Source organism: Athalia rosae, chromosome 5 (assembly GCF_917208135.1).
Source record: "Athalia rosae chromosome 5, iyAthRosa1.1, whole genome shotgun sequence".
NCBI lineage: Eukaryota > Metazoa > Arthropoda > Insecta > Hymenoptera > Athaliidae > Athalia > Athalia rosae.
Window position 1 is genome coordinate 1,555,002 of NC_064030.1, and position 22,893 is coordinate 1,577,894.

At 42.6% G+C, this 22,893-nt stretch overlaps 4 protein-coding genes across 8 annotated transcripts; 2 read left to right on the forward strand and 2 right to left on the reverse strand.

The window, feature by feature from the left end:
* Window positions 1-13: 13 nt before the first annotated feature.
* LOC105691216 lies at window positions 14-3,022 on the reverse strand. 4 transcript variants are annotated; one of them, XR_007278655.1, is made up of 6 exons: window positions 2,657-3,022; window positions 1,955-2,576; window positions 1,464-1,890; window positions 1,178-1,389; window positions 312-1,095; window positions 14-154 (listed from the first exon to the last, which is right to left on the reverse strand). XR_007278655.1 is itself a non-coding variant. In XM_048656199.1 (6 exons), the coding sequence occupies exons 1-6, from the start codon at window positions 3,014-3,016 to the stop codon at window positions 653-655; spliced, it is 2,001 nt and encodes a 666-aa protein (XP_048512156.1). In that variant the 5' UTR covers window positions 3,017-3,022; the 3' UTR covers window positions 160-652. The 4 variants fall into 4 exon arrangements, 2 of the variants coding, with proteins under 2 accessions (XP_048512156.1, XP_048512155.1); XR_007278654.1 differs by having other exon boundaries at window positions 16-154; window positions 237-1,095; XM_048656199.1 differs by lacking the exon at window positions 14-154 and having other exon boundaries at window positions 160-1,095; window positions 1,955-2,124; window positions 2,188-2,576.
* LOC105691253 (serine/threonine-protein kinase Nek3-like) lies at window positions 3,009-4,861 on the forward strand. Its single transcript, XM_012409598.3, has 6 exons — window positions 3,009-3,415; window positions 3,493-3,586; window positions 3,656-3,823; window positions 3,978-4,138; window positions 4,269-4,419; window positions 4,485-4,861. Exons 1-6 carry the CDS (start codon window positions 3,357-3,359, stop codon window positions 4,743-4,745), a joined length of 894 nt encoding a protein of 297 aa, XP_012265021.2. The 5' UTR covers window positions 3,009-3,356; the 3' UTR covers window positions 4,746-4,861.
* A 133-nt stretch (window positions 4,862-4,994) lies between these two features.
* On the forward strand, window positions 4,995-11,181 carry LOC105691217 (MAM and LDL-receptor class A domain-containing protein 1-like). Of its 2 annotated transcripts, none has more exons than XM_012409554.3 (10): window positions 4,995-6,078; window positions 6,440-7,016; window positions 7,088-7,264; window positions 7,329-7,755; window positions 7,827-8,171; window positions 8,247-8,468; window positions 8,548-8,960; window positions 9,070-9,235; window positions 9,317-10,849; window positions 11,076-11,181. In XM_012409554.3, the coding sequence occupies exons 1-9, from the start codon at window positions 5,633-5,635 to the stop codon at window positions 9,358-9,360; spliced, it is 2,817 nt and encodes a 938-aa protein (XP_012264977.2). In that variant the 5' UTR covers window positions 4,995-5,632; the 3' UTR covers window positions 9,361-10,849; window positions 11,076-11,181. The 2 variants fall into 2 exon arrangements, with proteins under 2 accessions (XP_012264977.2, XP_048512154.1); XM_048656197.1 differs by having other exon boundaries at window positions 11,140-11,181.
* Window positions 11,182-11,234: 53 nt separating this feature from the next.
* On the reverse strand, window positions 11,235-15,640 carry LOC105691218 (cytosolic carboxypeptidase 6). The gene is made up of 6 exons (XM_020855412.2): window positions 15,541-15,640; window positions 14,065-14,863; window positions 13,786-13,989; window positions 13,492-13,715; window positions 13,191-13,386; window positions 11,235-12,622 (listed from the first exon to the last, which is right to left on the reverse strand). The coding sequence occupies exons 1-6, from the start codon at window positions 15,557-15,559 to the stop codon at window positions 12,310-12,312; spliced, it is 1,755 nt and encodes a 584-aa protein (XP_020711071.2). The 5' UTR covers window positions 15,560-15,640; the 3' UTR covers window positions 11,235-12,309.
* Between the last annotated feature and the right edge of the window lie 7,253 nt (window positions 15,641-22,893).

Consider the following 22,893-nt stretch of genomic DNA (forward strand, 5'->3'; position numbering starts at 1 on the left):
AGGCACCAGAATGCAGATTAGAACCGTGGTGTTAACGTTCTCTGATGCTGATACTGATGTTGTCCGAAAGCTGATTGATTGTTAGCACCACTGGCATCACATCGCATCGGGGGTTGCATAGAAATTCTTCAACCTTTACAGTCGACAAGCAAGTCTGAAACATAAATCAATCGATCAAATTACGTAACTCTATTGTTCGTATTTTCCAAGTCTATAACGGTCATAACATCGTCGACCTTTGGCCGCAAGTGTACGCGAATATTCCAACCGATCAATATCTTATCTCCTTCTATGTAATTCGTACCACTTACACCTCCGACATATCTCGTAACTAGATACCAGGCCATGTCTTTGTGACTAATCTTGACGTCATGTCAGTCTTAAATGATATCGATACATGTAGGAACACGTAGTAGCATAGAATGGTAGTGGCGATGAACTGCAGTTACAATCTTCAGTCAATGATGCAGTTCTCGCTGCAGTTGTAATTCTAAACCTATTGGCATATCTGGTGGCCTAGACACAGGCCCTCCTGCAACATTCATGAGTCGATTTGGACGTTGTGGATCTGAAAGTCATAAATTTGAAGGCCGACGTACTCGTCGAGGTACTAGAATCCCCTTGGATCTTGAAGGCGATTCTTCTTCAGGTTTTAATGATCCTCCGTAGTCGTCTTTACTTTCACGACTCTCATCTCCTGTGGGCCGGACATAGTCCGGGCAATGTTTCTGGCCTTCCGACTTTGTCTGGCAATCTCCAGAACGAAGGTTACAGCGGCAGAGGTGAGTCCGCAACATAAAAACAAAAAAGCACCCTGAATCTGAGCAATGTTCAATTGTACTGGATGCGCATCGAAGACTTTGTCAGGAACAGCGTACTGCGTTTTCGGATCCAAGGATAACATGGTGCAGAGTCCTTCCCAGTACGATGGAATTCCGGAAGCGAGGAGTTCCAACTCGAGGGTAGCGTAACGTTCCGTAAAAGGGGAACTTTTTTTCAACATCGATACCGTGTACGTCCAATAAATGTCACCGCTCATAAGGTGCAGGTGCTCAACAGCGTCTGACGGTAGGTAATCCTGAATGGCGTAGTTGCCTAAATAATTGCGAGCGAAAATAATTACAAGTCGCAAATTGTCGGAAAACGAGTTAATTTTCACAACTCCGGCGTTAATTACCGCCTGGAAGTCGCTCGACGCAAAACCCCATTTCTGCTTCGTAGGCCTTCGCTGTGGTCAAGTTTGGCGGAAGAACAACAAAGTGATCGATCAGATTGAGCAGCCATGATTCGTTGGATCCGTAAAGCGAGAATATCCACGCCTCGTGTGGTGCTGACCACCTGATTCCGCTAGCTTCGAGATCCTCGATTGTGTTTATCGGTTTTTCGAACCTGATTTCATAGATCATAGTCATGCCATCGAATACCTCGCCGAGTGGTTACCGAATTGAAAAAAAAACCTTCACCTGGGAACGGTGAGAACTGAGGAGAGTCCGCTGCCGTATGACGTCGAAATTAGGAGCGAAACTAGGAGCAAGGCTAATACCAGCACACGACTGGATGCCCTGTTAACGTCGGTGTTCAGACTTTGCTCAACAGAAAGTCCGATAGCTGCCAAACAGGCTGAAACAGGGGTCATCGGGCGTTGCTCGTCTTTCAAATTTGAGTAACGGTGGATCCAATTTGTTAGATAGAAGACCACGTAGATCGTTATAGCGTCAATTATCACCGAGGTGATCACCGCGTACCACAAAAGTCCGTCGAAGGGAATTATGGGCGTTGCCCATTGCGCCAAAGGACGAGGTGGAGGTACAAGGCAAGTGACTGCAGTTCGCACGAAAGCTGGTCCAAGGTCGAGGAAGAGCCATTCGTGATACCACAAATCTATGGAGCCTGCGAAAAATTATTTAAAGAACATGTTCGAAGGATTAGCCAACAGAGATTTCAGTCTTCGTACCGAAACCAACGTCAGCTTTGTCCTCCACTACGTTCCCGAGGACGCCGTTTCCCGTCGCGTTGTCGAATATCTCTCCGAAGAGATAAACGTTGTCAACCAATGGCCGCAGTGTGCAGTTATGACGATTACAAAATTCCACGACGACGTTCCATTCCGTTCCGAATAATTCCCTGAAAAAGGTTTCGTCAATGTAGATCCTACGAAAGCGGAAATGCAGCTGAGGAAATTCATACCCTGTCAACGGATCCTTAGCTATGTAGGGTGCATATTCCAGGACTGTAGCGGTGAAGGTTCTACCCTCAAGGTCCTTGATTTTATCTGGGAATTGGTTTGCTCCGTATAAAAAAGTTCCGTCGCTTACTTCGTAGACATCAAGGAGTACCATTTGTCTGAAGAGGTCATCGTGCCCGCCAAACTTATGCGTGTACAACACAAAGTTGTTCCTGTCAGCAGCAGGAACGACGACCAGGAGATTCGGTACAGATTTTATTGAGGTGGAATTGAAGACGTCGAACAAGTGGTCGGTCTCTTTTTGAAGAACGGGATGCGTCCAGGACAAATTGTTTATTTGTTTATCCGAAATCGGCAATACCAAGAAAAAACGCGGAATTCTCTGTGACACCTGAAGCGTAACAAATGATTAGACGAAATGAAAGATATGAACTCGAGTTTTGACGAGATTAGAATTCGGTCGAGTCCCACCTTGACGTAAGTACGTTCGATTAATGTCAATTGGACACGGGGATTAATCGTCTGTATGATGTGACCAGAGCAACCGATTTCCATGGAAGGGATGAGTACATCCCGAATATAATTATCCTCGTTATCCTTATCCAGGTCGAAGTACTTCACGTTGACTACGTCGCGTGGTGACGAGTGGAATAGTCTCGAGCTTTCAGAGGAAAATATCAAAATACAGGACTCGTTGAAGTATCTGGCTGATATCAGGGATGTCAGAGAATCCAAGGACTCCATGGTAATTGCCTGATCGGTGCTTTTCGACAAGGACCCGGAGGTCAGATGACTATAGATCAGTAAAACAAGACAGAGCGATTTCCTCATTTTGAATTTGAATTCCAACGGTATTCTTGACTGCGACAACTCGTTGTCTGCTTATAAAGGGTTCTAAGTTACTTATTGGAAGGCGCGTGTACCGTATCAAGCGGAATATTCAACGACGAGACGGTCAATCATTGTTTACTTTGCGGTCGTTCGTAAAGTCAACACTCTTCTCAAAGTCCTCGAAGTATAACGTATACAATTTTAATGGAATCACGGCACACTTGGGAAAGATCGACTGATAATCTTTCCAAGTTATACAATACATTGAGAATTGCTCCGTATCTCGCGATCGATAAAACGAAATATTTAACAGTCTCATCTTGCCGATAATTATTTTACAATGACGGCAAAAACGTGCGATTACAAGTTCGAGGCTACTTTGGGAGCTGGATCGTTCGGGTGAGTCATCAGTTGATGATTTTTTTGCGATCCGATTATAAGTTGAAAATTTATAATGCTCATGTTTAAAATCGTAGAAGCGTTCACCTGGTCAGAAAACGACAAGGTGGGAAAACGTTCGTAATTAAGGAGCAAAATGTCGTAGGCGAAATGGCAAAATCGTCATGGGAGGTACGTAAGACTTTTTGAAAATATACCAACAATTACTCGTGAATAATTCACGTCACCGAACCAACACAGATGGCCGTCAGTGAGGTTCGATGTCTTAAAAAAATGAGACATCCGAACATAATCACTTATCATGACGCTTGGAACGAAGAAAATCGTTTTTACATTCTGATGGAATATGCGACCCGCGGAACCCTCAAGGATCTGTTGGATCGTCGCCGGAAACCGTTGAGCAACGAGGTACGCCAAGTGAATATACCTATATCTGTGGTGCTTCTTCCTCTTCGTAATTCCTGAACTGAATTTAAAAAAATAAAATTAACATGAAAATAAAGCAATATATAAATAAAGTAGGTCAAACTCCTTATACATCTTAAGTTACCAACTTCCGCAGGATTCTCTTTACCTTTTTTCGCAAGTGGCCTTAGGTGTCCACCACATCCATTCCAGAGGAATTCTTCATCGAGATTTAAAACCCGAAAATGTTATGCTGACCGGTCGGCTTGGTGAGGTTGTAAAAATTGGAGACTTTGGAGTTTCAAAAAACATCCGAGAGTGAGTGCTCGTTGTCATAAAAATAATTTAACACTTGTAAAAAATCAGGTGCGTCCGCATTTTTCCCTAATGATTGCAAACCAGCTGTTCAGATGGTTTTTAAACGAAAAGATTTTTTTTTTTCCCGAAGACAATCGGGTGTGAAACTTGCTGGTTCCTATTATTTCATGGCTCCTGAAATGCTGCGGGGAGAACCGGACTGCGATTTCAAGAGTGACATTTGGAGTATCGGGGCCATACTTTATTGGATGGTTACATACGAGCTTCCTTTTCAAGCCACGGTATTGACGGAAAAAAAAATGGATCTTCATGCCTAGAGATTTTATGAAAACTGTCTTGCTTGCAGGCACTTAAGGACCTGATAGACGCAGTTTGTTCATCCAGAATTCGTCCATTCGAGCTACCAATTTGCACAGAGGTGGTTAATCTCGTTTCAAAAATGCTACGAAACAATCCTACCCATCGTCCCAGCGCTGCACAACTCTTACTCTGCCCTTTTCTCGTCCCGTTCGTCATTCGGCATCACATAAATCTTGGACGCGTCGCTCTTCCTCGTCATCGTCATCAAACGGACCCGATTTCCAGCTATTTGAAAAATCTTAAGTAATAAATGAAGGAAATTGAAAAAAAAAAAAGGTGGCGGAAAAGGAACTGTGCAATTGGGATTTGAGTCGATACGTACGCTATGTAATTATTGTAATAAAATAAAAACCCTTTAACGGATTACATTTGCAGGTGAAATCTTCGGCAGTGAGACAATCGTGTGAATTAGAATTATACAATTTTGTTGTTCAGCTAATAGAATAATTATAATTCCATCTTTTGTTTTCATCACGACAATGGTTCTCACCAGGAAGCGTCATTCATCAATATGAACAATCGTCATTAGATCAGGCTATCGAACAATCAAATACATTGACACCTTTATATACCTCTGCAATTTGAAAATCGTTTTACAAATGATTTTTTCTAGGAATTTCCAAGCAAATGATTGATTTTTATTCCGTTGTTGGGTCCGCGACTCCTCTGGACGTGCATGAGGCCCCCATCATGGCCGCAGGAACCGTAATGCATTATGCGCAATAAATATCACGCGAACAATGCGTATATCGTATCATCAACTATTGTGATACCTGGGAGGCGGGTATCGAACCCGAACGTTGAGGGGACGATGCATGACGACCGGAAGTTGAAACCGGAACTACAGAGACTCGATGACGCGCATATTATACCATTAGATCATACCTCACATTGCAGTATCGACGCTCCTAGCAGCAGCAATGAAATTGATCGAAACTAGAATATAGTACAAATATAGTGTTTGTTGCGGCAGAAGATTCGAATATTCAAAGTGTAAAATCATTGTATCCGAAGAAACTGCTGGAAACAAGTTTATCGTGATCTCTGAAGCACCTGCAAAGTAACAATCATGCAATTCAAGGCACAATAAAAATAGTGATTCAAAGCAAAGCTTCATCTGTCGTTAGAACGAAAATGAAATACCTACTGTTACTAATTTGTTTGTCTCGGGTATTTGGTGCAAAATGGTGGCCGAGCGGACAAGAACCGATGTTAGGCGAGCAAGTAGATCTCGTGAACGCGGGTGGTGATTTGCGGATTGAAAAATCGACCCCGAATTGGATTGGCCAAGGCTTATCTCCGATTGGGGATTTCGGGGGGCCAGGGCCCGACGAAGTAGATCCTTTCGAGGATCCGCTGAATCCGACAATTCCTAGTATCAATCCTGTGACTCCAGCTTCAGTGACCCAAGACCCTACGGCAATCAGGGACAGGGAACCACTCGACGAAGTCGAACATATTCAACCTAAACAGTGGTCGAATGGACAGGGTCAAGGTTTCCAAACCACAACGCAATTTTCTATACCCAGAAGAAATCAAAACCCAACGACACTCGCGCGAAGGAATCCTTCCACCCAGAGGTAAGGATTTGGAAGTAGGTACCATTAGATCGGATAAGTCCGAGCCATAACACTTGTAAGATTTGAAACGAAAAAGGTGGGGTGCTTGCGATAGATAATCGATGCATGAATAGTTCGCCTGAGTCGCTATCAATTTTATTACACTGCAAATGATATGAGCTGTTGTGTGAGTTTCCTCACCGACAGCTACTTCCTACATTCCTAATTATAATCTATCACAAATTTTTATGACAATCTCTATAGGGTCATAAATCTGCATGAGCGTAGGAACAATTATCGTATACTTTTTAAAGCGTCTAGCAAATCCTTGGAGCTACTTTTAGACGTTAGGATTCCGGACCGGAATTTCTGTTTCTTCAAGGTATCCACCGGTGACGGTAGCACCTCCGGTAACCGCTTCGGTGGACGAGGTATTTTGTGATTTTGGTCCGCTTCCTGTCCAATCGTTGTGCGAATGGCAAAATGGCGATGGCGCTTTGGAATGGAAAGCTGGTACAGGCCTTGGAACGAACTGGCTCGGTGGTCCACCGAGTGATTCGACCGCAGGAACTATGGAGGGTGGCTATGCTTTTATCGAGTCATCGGAGATGCCGGCCAAAGATTCGAAGCCCAGAAGTCCGGGAGGACTTCTTCACAGCCCTCAATTAGGAAGCACCGGGGTGGCTGGGACTTGTTTCACCTTCAAATACGCCATGGATGGACTCAGTTCGGCAGGACTTAGAGTTCTACTGCACATGGGCGTCGATGGTTATTCGATTAGAAAAGAAACTCAGCGCGGAGAAAACGATATAGATGACGACAATTCAACAATTATCGAACCGCCGAGACCGCAGACTACCAATATCGCCGACGAGAGGGTTCTTTGGCACGCGCAATATTACACACTCGGTGTATGGCAGCAAGCTCAGATCCTTTACACCTTTCCCGATATTCATTCGGTGAGTAAATCGGCGAATTAGATCGTTGAGGTGGAAAATTTGATGTCGCCCTTTTACCATCCCTCCTCCAGTTGATCTTGGAAGCGGTTCCAGTCGACGTCGGAGATCCTTCGAGACTTTACCGTGGCTACATTGCCGTCGATGACATCGATTTACAACCTGGTACCTCCTGCGTTGGTTTCTGCAATTTCGCCGGCGGTTTTTGCGACTGGAGTAACGACGCGGAGGACGACTTTGACTGGACAATTGTAAGGGTAGTAAAAATCGAGCAAAAACCGAAAACGTGGTGTTCATTTTTGATCATTGATGCAGAGTCGGGGGAGCGCGAACCCAACGACTGGACCGGCAATGGACAGTTCAACCGATAGGGCAACGGCGGGTGGTTACGCGTACATCGATTCGAGTTTTCCCCGGAAACCCGGTGACGTCGCGAAACTCCTGAGCACGAGTTTTCCAGCAACCACAGCCGACTCACCGATGTGCATGCATTTCTGGTTTCACATGTTTGGTTCGGGCATCGGGCACCTGAAAGTATTTGTGCGACATTTCCGGAGCCTCGACGCCCACCTCCAGGAGATTTGGGGGCTCAGCGGTAACGCTGGAAACGCGTGGTTCATGTCAGAGGTCACCATAAGCTCGCTGGACGACTATCAAATAATGTTCGAAGCCTCGGTAGGAAACACGGCGATGGGGGATATCGCCATTGACGACGTAGCGTTCACGCCAGGCGCTTGTCCAGGTGATGAATAATTCCTGATTCCATGCGAAACGTGAACTACAGTGTCAACATTTCTCGTCTTAATTCTCCAGTATCTCCTCAAGTGGCAGCGCCGAGTGTTCGCGACTGCACTTTCGAGGTGGACGAATGCGACTGGATCAATTCGCGGGATCCCGACAGGGTCGAATGGGAACGCGTTTCGACTCAAGCACTGAGTGCTCGAAACCAGCGGAAACCGTACAGCAATGGTCACACGGTTAGCAGAAGAAACGAGTACTTTCTCGGCCTCGGAAGATCCAGAGGAGGAGCCAGAAATGGGGGTGGTGGAACCGCACAGTTGGTTAGCAGAGAGATGAAGGGTTCCGAAGATCCTTTTTGCGTCACATTTTGGTACTTTATGTTCGAGTCTTTCATAGACTCGACTGGCCCCAGTTTAGGTCGGTGAATCTTGACATCGAGTAAACTTTCGAATAAATCGCATAATTTATTTTGTAATTCTTTCGAATACGCAGGAGTCCTCAGAGTCTTAATACAGGCAGTTGGTGATGCGCCATCAGAGTCCAGACCGATTTGGCAACTTTACAACAACCAAGGACCAACTTGGAGTTACGCTCAAGCAAGTATTGAAGAAAAAAGAAACTTTCATATAATTTTCGAAGGAACTTGGGGTCCGAATAGAGCGAGCGGTAGTATGGCGATCGACGACATCACTTTCTACGTTGGTAAATGCACCAGTGAGTATCGGACCGATTGGAAGTAAAAAATGAATTTTTGAGCAAGATCAATTTTTCAAAATTTTTATTTCTCCTCCAGTCACTCCACCGAGTGCCGGAGTGAGGCCAGAAGATTGTAGCTTTGAGAAGGGTCTCTGCGCGTGGGAAAATATCACCTCTTCTGGTAACGACAGAACCGTTACATGGCAGCGCGCGTTCGTTACTCACAGGCCGGCTCAGCTATTGGATAAAACCTTCGGAGCTACCGGTGATTTTGTATTTTTCGATATTTTTACCACCAATCAAAAACTGATTGAGGTGCGTTTGCGGTCTCCGATAATAAACCCAAATCCGGACGAAGAAGCGATATGCTTCACCTTCTGGTTCGCCGCTTTCGGTGTTGAGGAATCTACGACGTTAAGAGTTATCAGGATGTCAACGGATATCGATGAAAATAACGACGATAACGAAAAGGGGAATGGAAATGGGAATGGAAACGAGGGGAAAGAACCGGTATAATAATTCATTCTCAACTTCTGTGAAAGATCGTACTTTCCTTTCATTCAAATTTAAGTTATACCGTCACATTTACGCGTTTATCTTTTTTGTCTCTCATTTTCAGCTCTGGTCCCTCACGGCTAAAGGATTCAACAACCCTAGACCGGTTTGGACCGCCGCCCAAGTTACTGTTGGAAATCGTTCGCCCTACAGATTGGTTCTCGAAGGAACCGCTAGTAACGGGGGATTTGCGATCGACGACATTAAATTTCAGCCGCAGGCTTGCGCCAGTAAGTGTTAATTCTATCGACCATAGGAAACGAAAAAAAAATGGAAGAACTACAAATTGTCTCTTCTAAATTATTTTACAGTTCGCCCGGCTAGTGCTCTACCAGTTAAGAACGACGACAATTAGTCGTGAGTTTCGACGCAGCGAAATTCGAAGATAAAATAACCATACGGGAAAGTAATTTTGAAAAAAAAGTTAAAATAAATCTCATCAACGCGTCCAGTGCGTAATGAATAGAAAAAAAAATATTCGATACTCGTGATAATTCCGTCCACGTCGGTATATGATCCTTAACGGTTTTTTCTCTCTGTTTTTCCTTCTGCAGATAAAAAGACTCTCCGGGATATTCGATAAGGGATGTTTCTAAAAAAAATAACGAATTGTTGAGAATAAAATTGATTGTGCGAGTAAAAAAGATCTTAATTTCAGATAAAATCAATTATGGCGCGATGAGATAATACGCTATTTTAACACGTTATATGGAAATTTGTATAATTCTCTCACATACAAAAGTTATGCATGGCAGCAGTCTGAATTCTACGTCGAACGAAAACCATTCGTATGAATAAATCCATATGAATTTTCGCAAACGTGATTTTACATACTCAGCTATAACCGAGCAATATGAATTAAACCGAACTATTTTTACGCCCCCAATCGACGCTCATCGATCCCAACGATCATCTCCGCTAAATCGATACATGGCAAGAGAAGAGAAAGAAAAAGGAGAATCAATATTTCAAAGCGTGCCTGCGATGCGAATTTTATTCATAATTACCGACGAGCATTTCGAACTAGCTGTTATTGGTTTTCATTGTTTCAAACCAGTTTCCCAACGACTAATAAAATTTCATTGAAGTCACAGTACGGGTATTAAAAAGTTTCGAGATTGGATGAAATGACGAAATTGTAGGGGTAATCGTTACTGCACCGCTACCCTCCGAAACACATGGAGCTTTGCATACGATACTCGCTCGTGATTCTTGCGCTCGTGATGGTTGTGCATCGTGCAACAACTTAACCCACCCCCTTCCCGATTCTATACGTAAAGCGGGAGCAGCAGCAGCAGCAGCAGCAGCAGCAGCACAGTAGCAGCAGCTCAGGGAATTACGAGCGTGGAAAACATATAGGAGAGTGCATGCGGAGTGTAGTATAAACTATGAGGTATAGTACGACGCCGCGACGGGGTGAAGCGAGGGATAAAAGGGGAAAATGTATATCGGGGGGGAGGGGTGAGAATATAGGGGTAAGTCAGGGTTTTAGGGTGCTTCTATCGCGCACCCCGACTACGCAGATACCGTCTATATACTTGGTTCAATGACCACCGCCCTATTCCCAGCTAGGGGTCTTCCAGCCCCCCGACAATTTACGGGAATTCCCGAGTCTTCACGAGTAGCAAAAAAGGGGAGCTGTTCCAGGCTGGCAAATAGTTCTGTCAAGTCCAGGGGTAGAAGCTGACGGCCCCGCTTGTCTGCTCCTTCTTTCGCTAGTTTAATTTCTTTCATTTTAGTTAAGTTCTGTTCAACATTGATTGATTGATATATTAATGATTGATTCATTCGATTCGATTGATTTGTTCATTACAAATTGATTATACACATCGCCGATGAGCGAAGTATACAGACAAAATATATAATAATAACATATAAAATCAAATAAAATTAAATTGAAAAACATCTTCGATCTATATCTAGATATATATATATATGTCTATATTTATACACATACATATATAGATACATATAATATATATATATACATATATATATGTATACTTATGTGTGCATATTAATCTAAATAGATATACATATATATTATAGATATACTGTGTATGATCGTAGATATTTATACCGCGATATATACCATATATATAAAATTATATATATATATATATCTATATCATAGCGTGTACAATATTCTTCGTTCGAGTTGATTGAGAACAAATAAGAAAAAAAAAAATTTACACGACACGCATCTCAGGTATGTGTCTAATTATTAATTTCAATTTCATCTTTACCTTGATATAAGATTTTTTTCATGTTTCAATTTTTTATTTTCTGTTTTCACATTTATTTATTATCATCTATATTCGTTTGAGTTGAAAAATTAAAAAAAAAATGGTCAAGATTGAGGGACAATTTTGAACGAACTCGTGATACCCGATTGTTCATTGTGCACGCCGCTCATAAAAGAAAACAATAAGGATGCGAATGAACCACACCAGAAGTAAAGAGAGAATGTAGTGAAATTTCAGTCCGAAACGAGTCTCGATTTATAGAGATAGCTTAATTTGTTTTTAATTTAATTTATCTCGTATTAGCTGTAAAGCGGGTGGCTGACATTTTTCAGTGTTTCAAAGTGCGTACAGCGCTTTTTTCAGAACGTATATCGCGAAGAGTGCAGGTTTTCTCCTTTATTCAATGGATTTTATTCGCAGGATATGCGAAGCGAAGTCTTTTCGCGAAAATCGAGGAGATATGAGTTGATAAAAATTGTCTGGTGGAATTTTTACACCCCGCCATATAACGAGACGCCATCGATCGAATAATACGCAGCCCCCTACTTCAATTGACTATATCACGATGCTCCTTTATTCCTCAGTCTTGACCTTCGTCCGCAGTTTTCTAATAGTTTATTAGATGTATGTGTACAGTTTTATGTGACTCCGAAATTCGAAAATACAATCTTAACTACATGTAATATATGCTACGTACAGAAAATCATCCCTTAGAACCATCAAGCTCGGAATCTCTAGTTCCATTTCGTAGGTCTTCGTGTAGAGAAAAAATATTAAAAATGAGTATTCGGTAAACGCGTAGCTCAGATCGTTGCAGATTTTTAATAAACCCTAATATTGTAACCAACATTTTTATTTACACGTGATGGAATTTTCATCACTCTATATAATTTATAATTCTCTAACCACTCGACTCATTTCAATCCAGTTGAAACTGATTATCGTATAAGAATATTTCTGTGATTCTATAACAATGAAATAGTGCGAGAGATTTTTCATTTTTGAATAAAAAGGGGTGCGATACGATATTGGTTGAAAAATTTCACGTAATACGTCCGCTACCGTCTCCTCGGCGGTTTGGTGTATCTTTGCGGCGAACGGTTTTGAATTTTACACTTGTTTTTCCCCATCGCTACTTCCAACCCGCCCCTAGTTAGTTGATTGAAATCTACAATAGTCAAACGAGCTGGTTCAGCTGGTGTAATTGTTGAAGCGGCAGCAATCGGAGCCCCCGGGCTACGGAAACGCGCGAAACTAGGCAGGCCGGTTGTTCCCGTTGCCGTTCCTCCTGGCCCAGCATTCATCCTGGTACCGCTCATCGATCTGTAACGCGTACGGGACAAAGCCTCGGCCACCTCCTCCCGCAGGTACCTACGATAAGTGCGGGGCAAAAATAGAAAATATAATCATAATTAATTCAATATTCTCAAGGTTTCAATCGCACGATCAAAGCAAAACGATTTGATTCGATCGAATTTCGATGAAAAAATCAAACATTTTACATGAGGACACTTTTCACCCTCAATCAGTAAATACCAAACGGGGGAAAATTGAATTCATCGATTAATCAGTTTCGATATATCTGGAGTTCCAACTCGGAATCATGAATTCGATAAAAAAATTCTAACGAACCGGTTTTAATGCTCTGCCGATGAAGAAGCAAGCGTATAATATTAGGCGTTAAGGATACGCAGTAAAATTGAGTTCTCGCGTTATCGCGGCACGTAAAATTCGAGTATTCTTGTGTATAGTGGGTTATACCTGTAGCCCACGTAATAGATTGATATATATATATACATCTATCCATTTGCGACAGTAAAACAGCAGCCACCTGTTGTACGGTTTTCAATCAGTTACCACCTTTGCGATATTAACGGATTAAAAAAGTTTGGAAGACGTTGTACGGCGCAAAAAATTCAATAATTCCAACTCTCATTACTCGTGAATGCTGGCGAGGTGTAATGGCGCCGTCGTGCGAGCGGTTCTTGGTCGAGGTCCCCTGGGAACCCGATGTCTCTGTCTGGACTGTCGTCCACGTTTATTTGACGGCTGGTCGGGTAGTCCCGAGGGAATGAGTCCGGTGAGTTTGTAGTACTCTAAAAAAGCGCGTCCGAGGTTACGTCCCACTCTGTAATCTGGAAGAGAATCAAAAGAAAAAAAAAAAAAAATGTCACGACTCAACGAACGGCGATCTAGGGGATTGAAAATTTTCATAACGGATCGTGATATTTTGTACCTACATCCTTCTTCCGTGTAGGGTAAAATTCCAGGACTCCCTTTCCTGCAGTATCCGTACATGGAGACTTGAATGGTGTAACAATTGACACGTTCGCTCAGAATTGAGCACAGATACCGTCTAGCCGTTCCGGATTTATGGGGGTCTTGGTTGTACATCGTGTTCGAATTTTCGTAGCCCTCGGCGTGTTGGGCGAGCAGTTTTGGTAGGACGGTGTGGCGTTCGTACCTAATAGGCTGGCAGCCGTAGATTAAATATTGCGATAAAATAATTCAGCGAGCAAATCGTTTATTCTTACCTGTATACATCGTCGTATGTGTTTCCGTAAACGAATACACCGGTCGCGTTCGTGTGCGCGTGTAAATCCAAAACGCAATCCAACGGCGCCGTGGGATTTTTATCTAAACTTTCGAGTACCCCGCGAACTGCGGATAAACTCGGATGTGTCCAATCGGATATCCTGTTCCAGGATCTGTTCAAGTCCATACCCATTACGGAGGATCTGGAAAATGAAGGTCAAGGATTACGTCGCGCTCGTGTCGCACACGTATAATTAGGTCAGGTTGACGCTGCCGACCTGTAATTTCCGAGGAAAACACCATCGGGATTCAGCATAGGGATAATTTTAAAGACAACGTAATCTCTGAGGACCCTAGCGATCGGATGATTACTGACGAGGAAGTCCATGAGCCCCTGACAGACGAACGAGGCGGGCGATTCTCCTGGATGTGACCTCGCCATTATGGCCACTACTTTTCTATGATTCTCGCTAGCGGTCGCGATTGATATCAATTCGACCTTTCTTTTTTGGATCGATAACGTCAGGGTTTCTCTTTTCACAACCGAAGCGTTGGCGCACTTTGTGCAAAGGTTGTCCAAGTGATTGAGGTACCTCGTGTACGAGTACGGATAGGTCAGTACGAACTGATAAACGTCGTCCTCCCGATCGAAAGCAAAGGCGATGCTCAATATATGGTGGTTCTGGTGCTGCACCGATTTGTAGTAAAACACTTGACGCTTCGGTATTCTCTGCCACTTCGGTCTGCTGGAACTTTTGACGAGCGGTGTCATTCCTTGGCTGAATAAATTCTTGTTCTTCGATATGTTGACCACGTTGAATATGACCCGTTGATCGCTACGGACGTTGTCAACGGTGAAATTGAACCACAAGCGCAATCTCGGACTGCACGTGTCGGGCCTTATGAATAAATCGTACTCGAAATCGGACACGAGGTCAACCCGACCCAAATTTCCCGTCTCAAAAGATGCGTCGAAACAGAGATGACCGCGTTTAGCTTTTCCACTGTGGCCCGGAGGGCGGATTATCAGACGGTTCACGTTACCGAGTCCACCTTCGGCGTCGCTGTCTTCACTGTCTGCAAATAAAAACGAATTTTCACGAGGCTATTTCAACCCGAGAGACAATCGTCGTTACTTAGCGTGTATCGGAGTAATTTTTTTATCAGTTCGAACCGTCGGGTGCTCGACCGTAGAGACTCGTGTGCTCGAGGGGATCACGACCCTCCATGGTTGAGGAGTAACTGAGGATAGGGAAGTGAAAACTAGAAGCTTACCCCGCGGCTTTGGAACGAGAGGAAAAAAGCAGTTTGAGTGTTAAATGAAAGTAGACTCGATAGCTGTGCGTGCAAACGCCAATCCCGAATTACAGGTATTAAACTATAGACCTAGAATTCTGCACGCCTCACCAACACGTGCCAGAAATTTCGTGATCCACGATCCGCACGAAATCTAGAAAGTAGGTGCAATAGTACCTGATATAAGGTTAATCGAGTACTTTGGCGTGATACGTACGTATAGGATCTCCTGTTCGCGTGACTCGAATCAAAGTTGGAGGCGCGAATACTTCCGTTCGTTTTCAATTCCTATTTGACACTCGACTCGGTTGTATTTGTATTTTTCGTTGCCAAATTCCCTGCCATATTATTAATAAACACGCAAAACAGATACGAGTAAACCACGTGCACGTATACGTACGTCGAGTAGCTCGAATATTGTCTTCAATTGACGTTCGGGAATTTTTCGAACGACCTACCTGTGTCAGCTTCGGACATATCGACGGTTCTGTGGCTTTTGTCAGACTGAAAATTATATCCCTCTCTATAGTAACTCCGTGCTGTGCACGGTTTGGGGACACTTTTCCATACCGACCCTACCGCAGCTTGGATACAACTCCCTAGTTTTTGTTTGATCGATATAACGTAAACACGATACATAAAATGATATGTGGCTGCAGCTCGCAATCACTCAGATTACATGTTTTTCAACAGTCATTTACTGTCGGGTGGTATCTCCATGCGGGGGCAAAATCTAAATTCCAAAAATAGATAGCAAAAAATTGGAAAATCGAAATCAGCGTTAAGGGTTGAAGAAAAACATTCGTGCTCGCAGAGAGGGTAGATCGAGAACTTTTAGTTGATCTATTCCAACTCTAGCTTCGGTTCTCAAAAGATCCTATGTAATATTGGAAAATTACAGTCTCGATGAGCATTATATGGAATGGCATTTAACCTTATGAACTTCAGACACCGGAGATGTCTGGGGATGTGTGATTCTCTCTTGCCCGATGTTATCTGCATTCCGCAAATTGCCAGGTTTTGTGACAAGGCCTCGTCCTCAAAGACGCATAATCATGATTGAATACAGAAACACATAGGTTTGTGCTTATTACATGATTCGGGCAATGCCAATTTGTAGATTCAAAAGCTCAGCGAGCATGAGGGGTGCGTAAATAGTGAGAATAGCTCTTCCGCGTCTACCCCGCCATTTTGTTTCACGGTGTACCGGCGTATAGTCTCTGGGATATTAGCGAGCTCGTAAACGATATTATTATCGATAACATAGGTACATTATTCCCTAATCACGAGTTAATCAATATTTATCTTCAAGATCGACGCTATCTTCTCAATTGTTATTACATAAGTAGGAGAACAAACGATGCGAGATCATAGAGTCGAATAAGATTATGGCGATGTTCTTCATAGTACTGTACATCTATTTCAGCTATAGGATAATAAATCAGACGATCATCGAGGGTAAATTTTATCATTTTTCGCAGCGAATTAGGAAACAGTGTGATAAAATTCACTCGAGAAGTGCAATCACCGCCATTTTGTTCAACCATCCCATAATGTTCGTTCTCTCGTCACTTCAGCTGAACAAATTTGACCAAAATTCACGTTGACGTACGCGAAATGAAGGGTGTATTCGACCCTTGAAAAAATAATTCGTTGCTCGCGAATCGCTATTTCTTCTCGCTCGAGAGTTCGAAAAAAAAAATGTAAAAAAACTTTCCGTGCAAGTTGTATATACGTATATGTGCATAGATGTAACAAGGTTGCCGGGTGTCCCTCGAATCGCAGGGGTTGACGGTCTTGGCGCAGTCGCAAATCGCACGAAAGCCCGACGTCGACGTCGACGTCGACGTTACCGTGCGGCGTGCATTACAGAAGGCAGAGTTAGCAGCGAGAGGGCAAAACCCGTGAGAGAATGAATGACTGAGGAGAGCAACAAGAGCAGCGAGCACCAAACCCAGAAATCGATATTCACCGCCAAGGGTTTGCGTGGGCTCGTGCCCAGCCGTCTCCCATGGTCGGTTCTCCACTCTTCTTCGGCTCGTTCTGCTCCCGCCATTGCTCTCGCCCATCTCTTTCTTTCTCTCCAGACCCATCCAGTTTCCGACCCAAGGGTGATGTTTACCGAACTATTCCGCGCTGACTATAAGGCGCGCCACCATCGACGTTATACCTGTAGGGTGAGGGTGGTTTAGCCACATTATAGGTATAATCTTCCTGCGAACGGTGATATCTAAAGATGGATGATGCGTACGTTTCGCCGTTCAACTCTTTTCGCCAAGGATGTCCGATTCAATAATGCTGGAAAACTAGGGGGGAAGAACGATAATCAATGGATTGCAATTGATGAATTCAGATGAAAAAAGAAATCGTGTCGCGAACGCGCTCGCACTACCCCATTTTGAAGCGTTCGCCTCCAGCATCCATCTGGATCTCAGGCGAGTTTTGAGGGAAAGAGAAAACGCCCTTAAGCGATCAATTTCAGGGGTAGCCACTCCACCCTGGCGCTGACGTGTGTGCACGCATAATTAACGCTACAATATTATATTAATGAATTCAAAGAAAGCCTCGGAAGCATAGAAAGTAAAGAGTTTCGTGGATTCGAATGTTCATCGCCGTCGAACGGTTTCATGGCTAGTAGAGAAACGCAGGGGCAGCATCGACCGTTTCAAATTCCTAACGCTGGAGGCGCGGGCTAAAAACTATCGGTCTCAGCTGGACGGGGGAAGGGATGTTTTCCTTTCTATAGTTTCCGCGAAGTGGTGGGAGTCCAGGAGCTCCAAAACCAGGGAATATAGATGAGATCCTCAGTTTAGTTACCACACCACAAGACATTGCGTTGCAGACAGATCTGACGAATGTTTCTCAGAATTTTTTCAGATTCCAATAAGCTATCATGGACTACTGATTTTACGGTACAAAAATTCGAACGAAGACTGATTTGAAGATGAAAGGATATATCGATTCGCAGTTGTGCGATCAACGTGAGCTGATAGACTTCGAAAATCGAACTTCTTACACGTATAACGGCAGATGTACGGCGCGAAGTTATTCCGATTTCCAAATCTTCGGCGGCTTTTGTTGCAGGTCATAAGGTCTTCGAAAAATTCCTCTGGGTCTGGGGGCATTGGTAGAGTTGAACACTTTTTTGAACCGGTTTTACCTATAAAAATGGGGAGTTCCTAGCGACGGAGATGGAGAGCGAGCAAGAGCGAGATAGAAATATTAGCGACACGTATTGATCGGGGAATAGAACCCGGGGTTGAAAATTTGGCGCCTGCGCTACGACCCCCGCACGTCGCATCGCATCGCGTCGTCGCACGGGGCCAGCGTCCGAAAGGGATGGGGGTTACACATGCGGCTGTTGCAGGAAGAAAAAGCAAGTTCGACTAACTTTACATTCACATATCGCACGCGCCAACTCCACAGCTATCGCTTACGGTTGACTTGCATATTTTTTCATTCTCGTTTCACTCCGTTTCGTAGACTCCGATAAAAAGGAGCATTCGATATTGAAATACTTTCCGAAAAAATCCCTTCAACCAAGCGATCATTCTCACGTAGTACGATGATAACTCCCACAGCGTTAGAAAACAAATTTCGACAAACTTTTAGCTTTTATTACTGCGCGTACAGGACCCATACGATTCAGGTGAAATATAGATGAAGGAAGCGAAAGGAATATCAAAATAAAAAAACAAAAAAACAGGCATCGAAGTCCCGTCAACGGATAACAGGTACCCCCGACGAACTAGACTTCGCGAGACTCGGGGGATGTCGTCGGTGACGTAACAATAGGGTGGTAAAATTCAACGGCATCAGGGGCACCCCTAGACTTCGGGCAATACATACACGTACATATATGTATACCTATTCATATATACGGATATATATAATACGATGCTCGATGTATAGCGTCATGCTATTCGGTATACTTTTTTACTTGCACGTAGTTATATACGTGTACGAAGGATATAATATAGGTATGTAAAGATTTTATATACACCGTATGTACGCTGCAGCCGCGCTACCCTTACCGCGTACGGTACGCGTATACTACACCAATCAATGAGGCGTCGCCGTAGCCATTTTTATTCTAATATCGGAAACATTTTATTCACAATCAGACAGATTTGGAATTTTCAATTTTGAGTAACGTTTAATTATCTATTCAAATACGACTGTCCACATACAGGTACAAAAGTAGCTGCGGAAAGAGGTATCAGAGTGGTACTTGAAAGGGTGATTTTCTTCATTTCTTATGGTCACCACGGGCGCGGGGCTTGTTGTGGGGCGTCACCTCTGCTCAGCCCCCAAGGTGACGTCTCACAACAAAGCGCTACGCTGCTGGCTGCGTTGACTCCAGCAAAGCTCGGGCTTGCTGGTAAATTGAGGAATTCGAATATTTTGACCCATGCATGGATTGCGATAAATCAAAGTGGGTCTACAACTAAAACCAATCGATATGTCGCAATTTTTCTGCTCCCAACGGCGAATAATTGATGATTACTCAATCGATTGGATGAGTAGATGATTTTGGCTTTCGGATTTGGATTCCTGAGCTGATTATACGTGAGATTACCCTTGGAAAACCAAAAAAGAATCGATTTTTGAGCAAACAAAAAATCGATTTTTGGGCCAAAAGTGAAGTAGTTTGAAAATTGATTGTATTACCCTTTTCTGACGTATTTTGACCTCAGGAATCCGAATCTGAAAGAAAAATTGATCTATCTCTAAAATTGACCGAGTTATCGCCAATTTTCAGCTTTTTGGGGTCAAAAATAAAAAATTGATTTTTTAATCTATTTAAATGTAATTTGAGCTCAGGAATCTGAATCTGAAAGAAAAATTGATCTATCTGAAAAAATGAGCGAGTTATAGCAATTTTTTCGCGATTTTTCGCGATTTTTGGCATAAATTTGAGGATATCTCGAAGGGAAAAAATCGTAGCTCAATTTTCTCAACGGATTCGTGTTCCTGAGGTCAAAATACATAAGAAAAGTGCCATACGATCAATTTTAAAAAATAAAAATTTTTGGTCAAAATTTGAAAAAATCGTAAGGGGTACCCCTTGGAAAAATCTCAAATTTTGGGCAAAAATTTTTATTTTTTAAAATTGATCGTATGGCACTTTTCTGATGTATTTTGACCCCAGAAACACGAATCCGTTGAGAAAATTGAGCTACGATTTTTTCCCATCGAGATATTTTAATTTTTCTGCTTCAAAATGCGAAAAATTGGTGATAACTCGATCAATTTCACTATTAGATTGATTAAGCTTCCAAAGTCGGATTCCTGTGATTGGAATACACAAAATTACCATCGAAATCTCAATAAAAATAGGTTGATTCGTTGGATTCGTGTTGAAATAAAAAAGAAACATGCATCGGCTTACGAAATCGATTCAATTTTCTCGTTTTGGAAAACAATAGTTGGCGATAACCTGGCCGTTTTGATTGAGATATCGGTAATTACGAATATTAATAATTTCAGATCGGACAAAATAATTGTGTTAATTATCGTGAGCTCGAAAATAAACGTACAAATTGTCAGTCACCCTTTCATAATGTATAATAACGCCATGCACAGAAAAAAATTCATGTAATTTTTTTTTTTTGGTACACTCGGTGCCTTTGATTCTGAACTGAAGGCCTGTGTTTTAGCATGGGTAACATAGAACAGAATATATTTCTCTGGGTATACTCCGAGATATATAACTACTGGATTTCCACCTACATATTTACCAAATCTTAAACGGTTGGCGAATATATAGAATTCGCAGTAATACCACATAGACATGCCGCCGATCAGGTGGATCAAAGGGTTAATTTATGAGGTGTGATCAAGATCCCATCAGGTGTTGACAGATCGTTTGACACCTACTTGAAATCACTGCAGACGAAAAAAACAGGGCAACAAATCTCACACCTCATCACCTATTAGAATGTCATAATTATTGTTTGAAATTCTGGGCGTGCCGGCGATCATGATGCCGGGCACGTGTAAAAATGGGTGCTCGGAAAACCAACACAGGTTTCCTTACCATTGGTGAGCCGCAGCTTGCTACCGATGCAGTGGGTGCAGGCATTGGGGTCATGAATTTTGCGTTCCTTTCTGGTAGCGAGAAAACTTGGCGAGATGTAAGGCGGTACGCCACGAAGCGGTAGGCATACGCACAAGATCGAGAGCGCTCGAGCGCAGCGCGCTAAAATATGAAATCTCGAGCTACGTAACCCGCCATCTCGGTAACGAATTATCGGAATTTGATGATGGAATTGAAATTTTCAAGAGGTATTTTTGTGGGCATGGATTTTGTTCAATAATTTTAGCTCATGGAAATTACGTTGGGCGTTTTAACTTTGTTCGATGAAAAGTTCATCGTGAGAATTTCTTCTGTGGTTTGAAATTGTGAGATTTCAGTATCCAATGAACTCAAACGATCATGTAATTCAGGTGGTTCCTGATTTCCTGTTCTTTTTCTCTCAGGATATGTCTTTCGATTTCAGCCCTTAGAGTATATCGTTATGCTCACGTGCAGATTCTCACGACGAGTTTCTCCCAACTTTCCTCGATGCTGAATACCGGAAAAGACGCGGGAAAAGACAGTGTGACTCGTAACCCTAACTTTTGTTCGTTGACGCAAAAACGAAAATAAATCAAGTAAAGTTTAACAGTCTCGGGATTATTAAAAATTACGTAGTAGTAGCAGTACGTACGTACGTACGTACGTGGGTATACGCGGTCTTCGGACGCGCTACGCGCGGCGTCTTCTTTCGGTTAAAAGATCGGTGTGTCTCCCTACTCTAGATTTTATAACTTTCATGAGTATAACCGTTGGACGCGGTGTATATTTATAGCATATTTATACGACGACGTATTTATAATTTCGGTCGAGATAGTTCGCGCCCGTTGGCCGTTGTTCGGATTCGTACATCGCGTTATAATAGTCGCATTATACGCATACCTATACATGGGTACGTCTTTGCAGTATTACAGATCCGTTTCGCGTTCATTCTAAATAACTTATTCACGATATTTTACTACACATACTTCATACGATGAGAACCATGTATAAATTATAAGAAGAATCGAACAAAATAAATCACACACATCGTATAATTATAATCTCCTGAAATCTTCTTTCTTGTATCTCCAAAATTTGGAATGAAATGACAATAACTGGACGTGCGAGCGTCGTTATCCCTCCTTACACTCGGCGCTATGCTGTATAAAAAAATGTTGCTGCAGAAAATAGAGAATAATGAAATGCTCTAATCGTCTTGGTCTAAAATTACACAACTCATTGTGGTGGTGAATTGTTGAGAAACGTGTGCTTATACACACCTGGAAATAACCCCCTATAGTTTATTTATAGTCACAGAATGTTTACATACAAATATATATGTATATATCATATACTTGGATATATAGTATGTATATATGTATACACGTCGGTCGAGGTATACATAAAATACCTCATGATCACACTGACTTACAATTAGCATTTAATCCATAGAAGGTATTTCATTTTTAAAGATTTAATTTCCGTCTTCATTTCGGTTTAAGTTTTGCTCACGACATGATGATCGTTATTACCATTAATCATCAATAATGAGCCGATCGCTTACGTGGAGTTAAGTTTACACAATTGCATCGAACTTTCATTTCGCCATATCATACATCGCAACGCGGTACAAAAAAAAAACAACCCTTACTGAACCATATGATGATAACATTTTTACACCTTTATTGATAATAACGATAATAATTTACGCACGTATAGATAAATACTCACTGCAGTAACAATTTAGAGA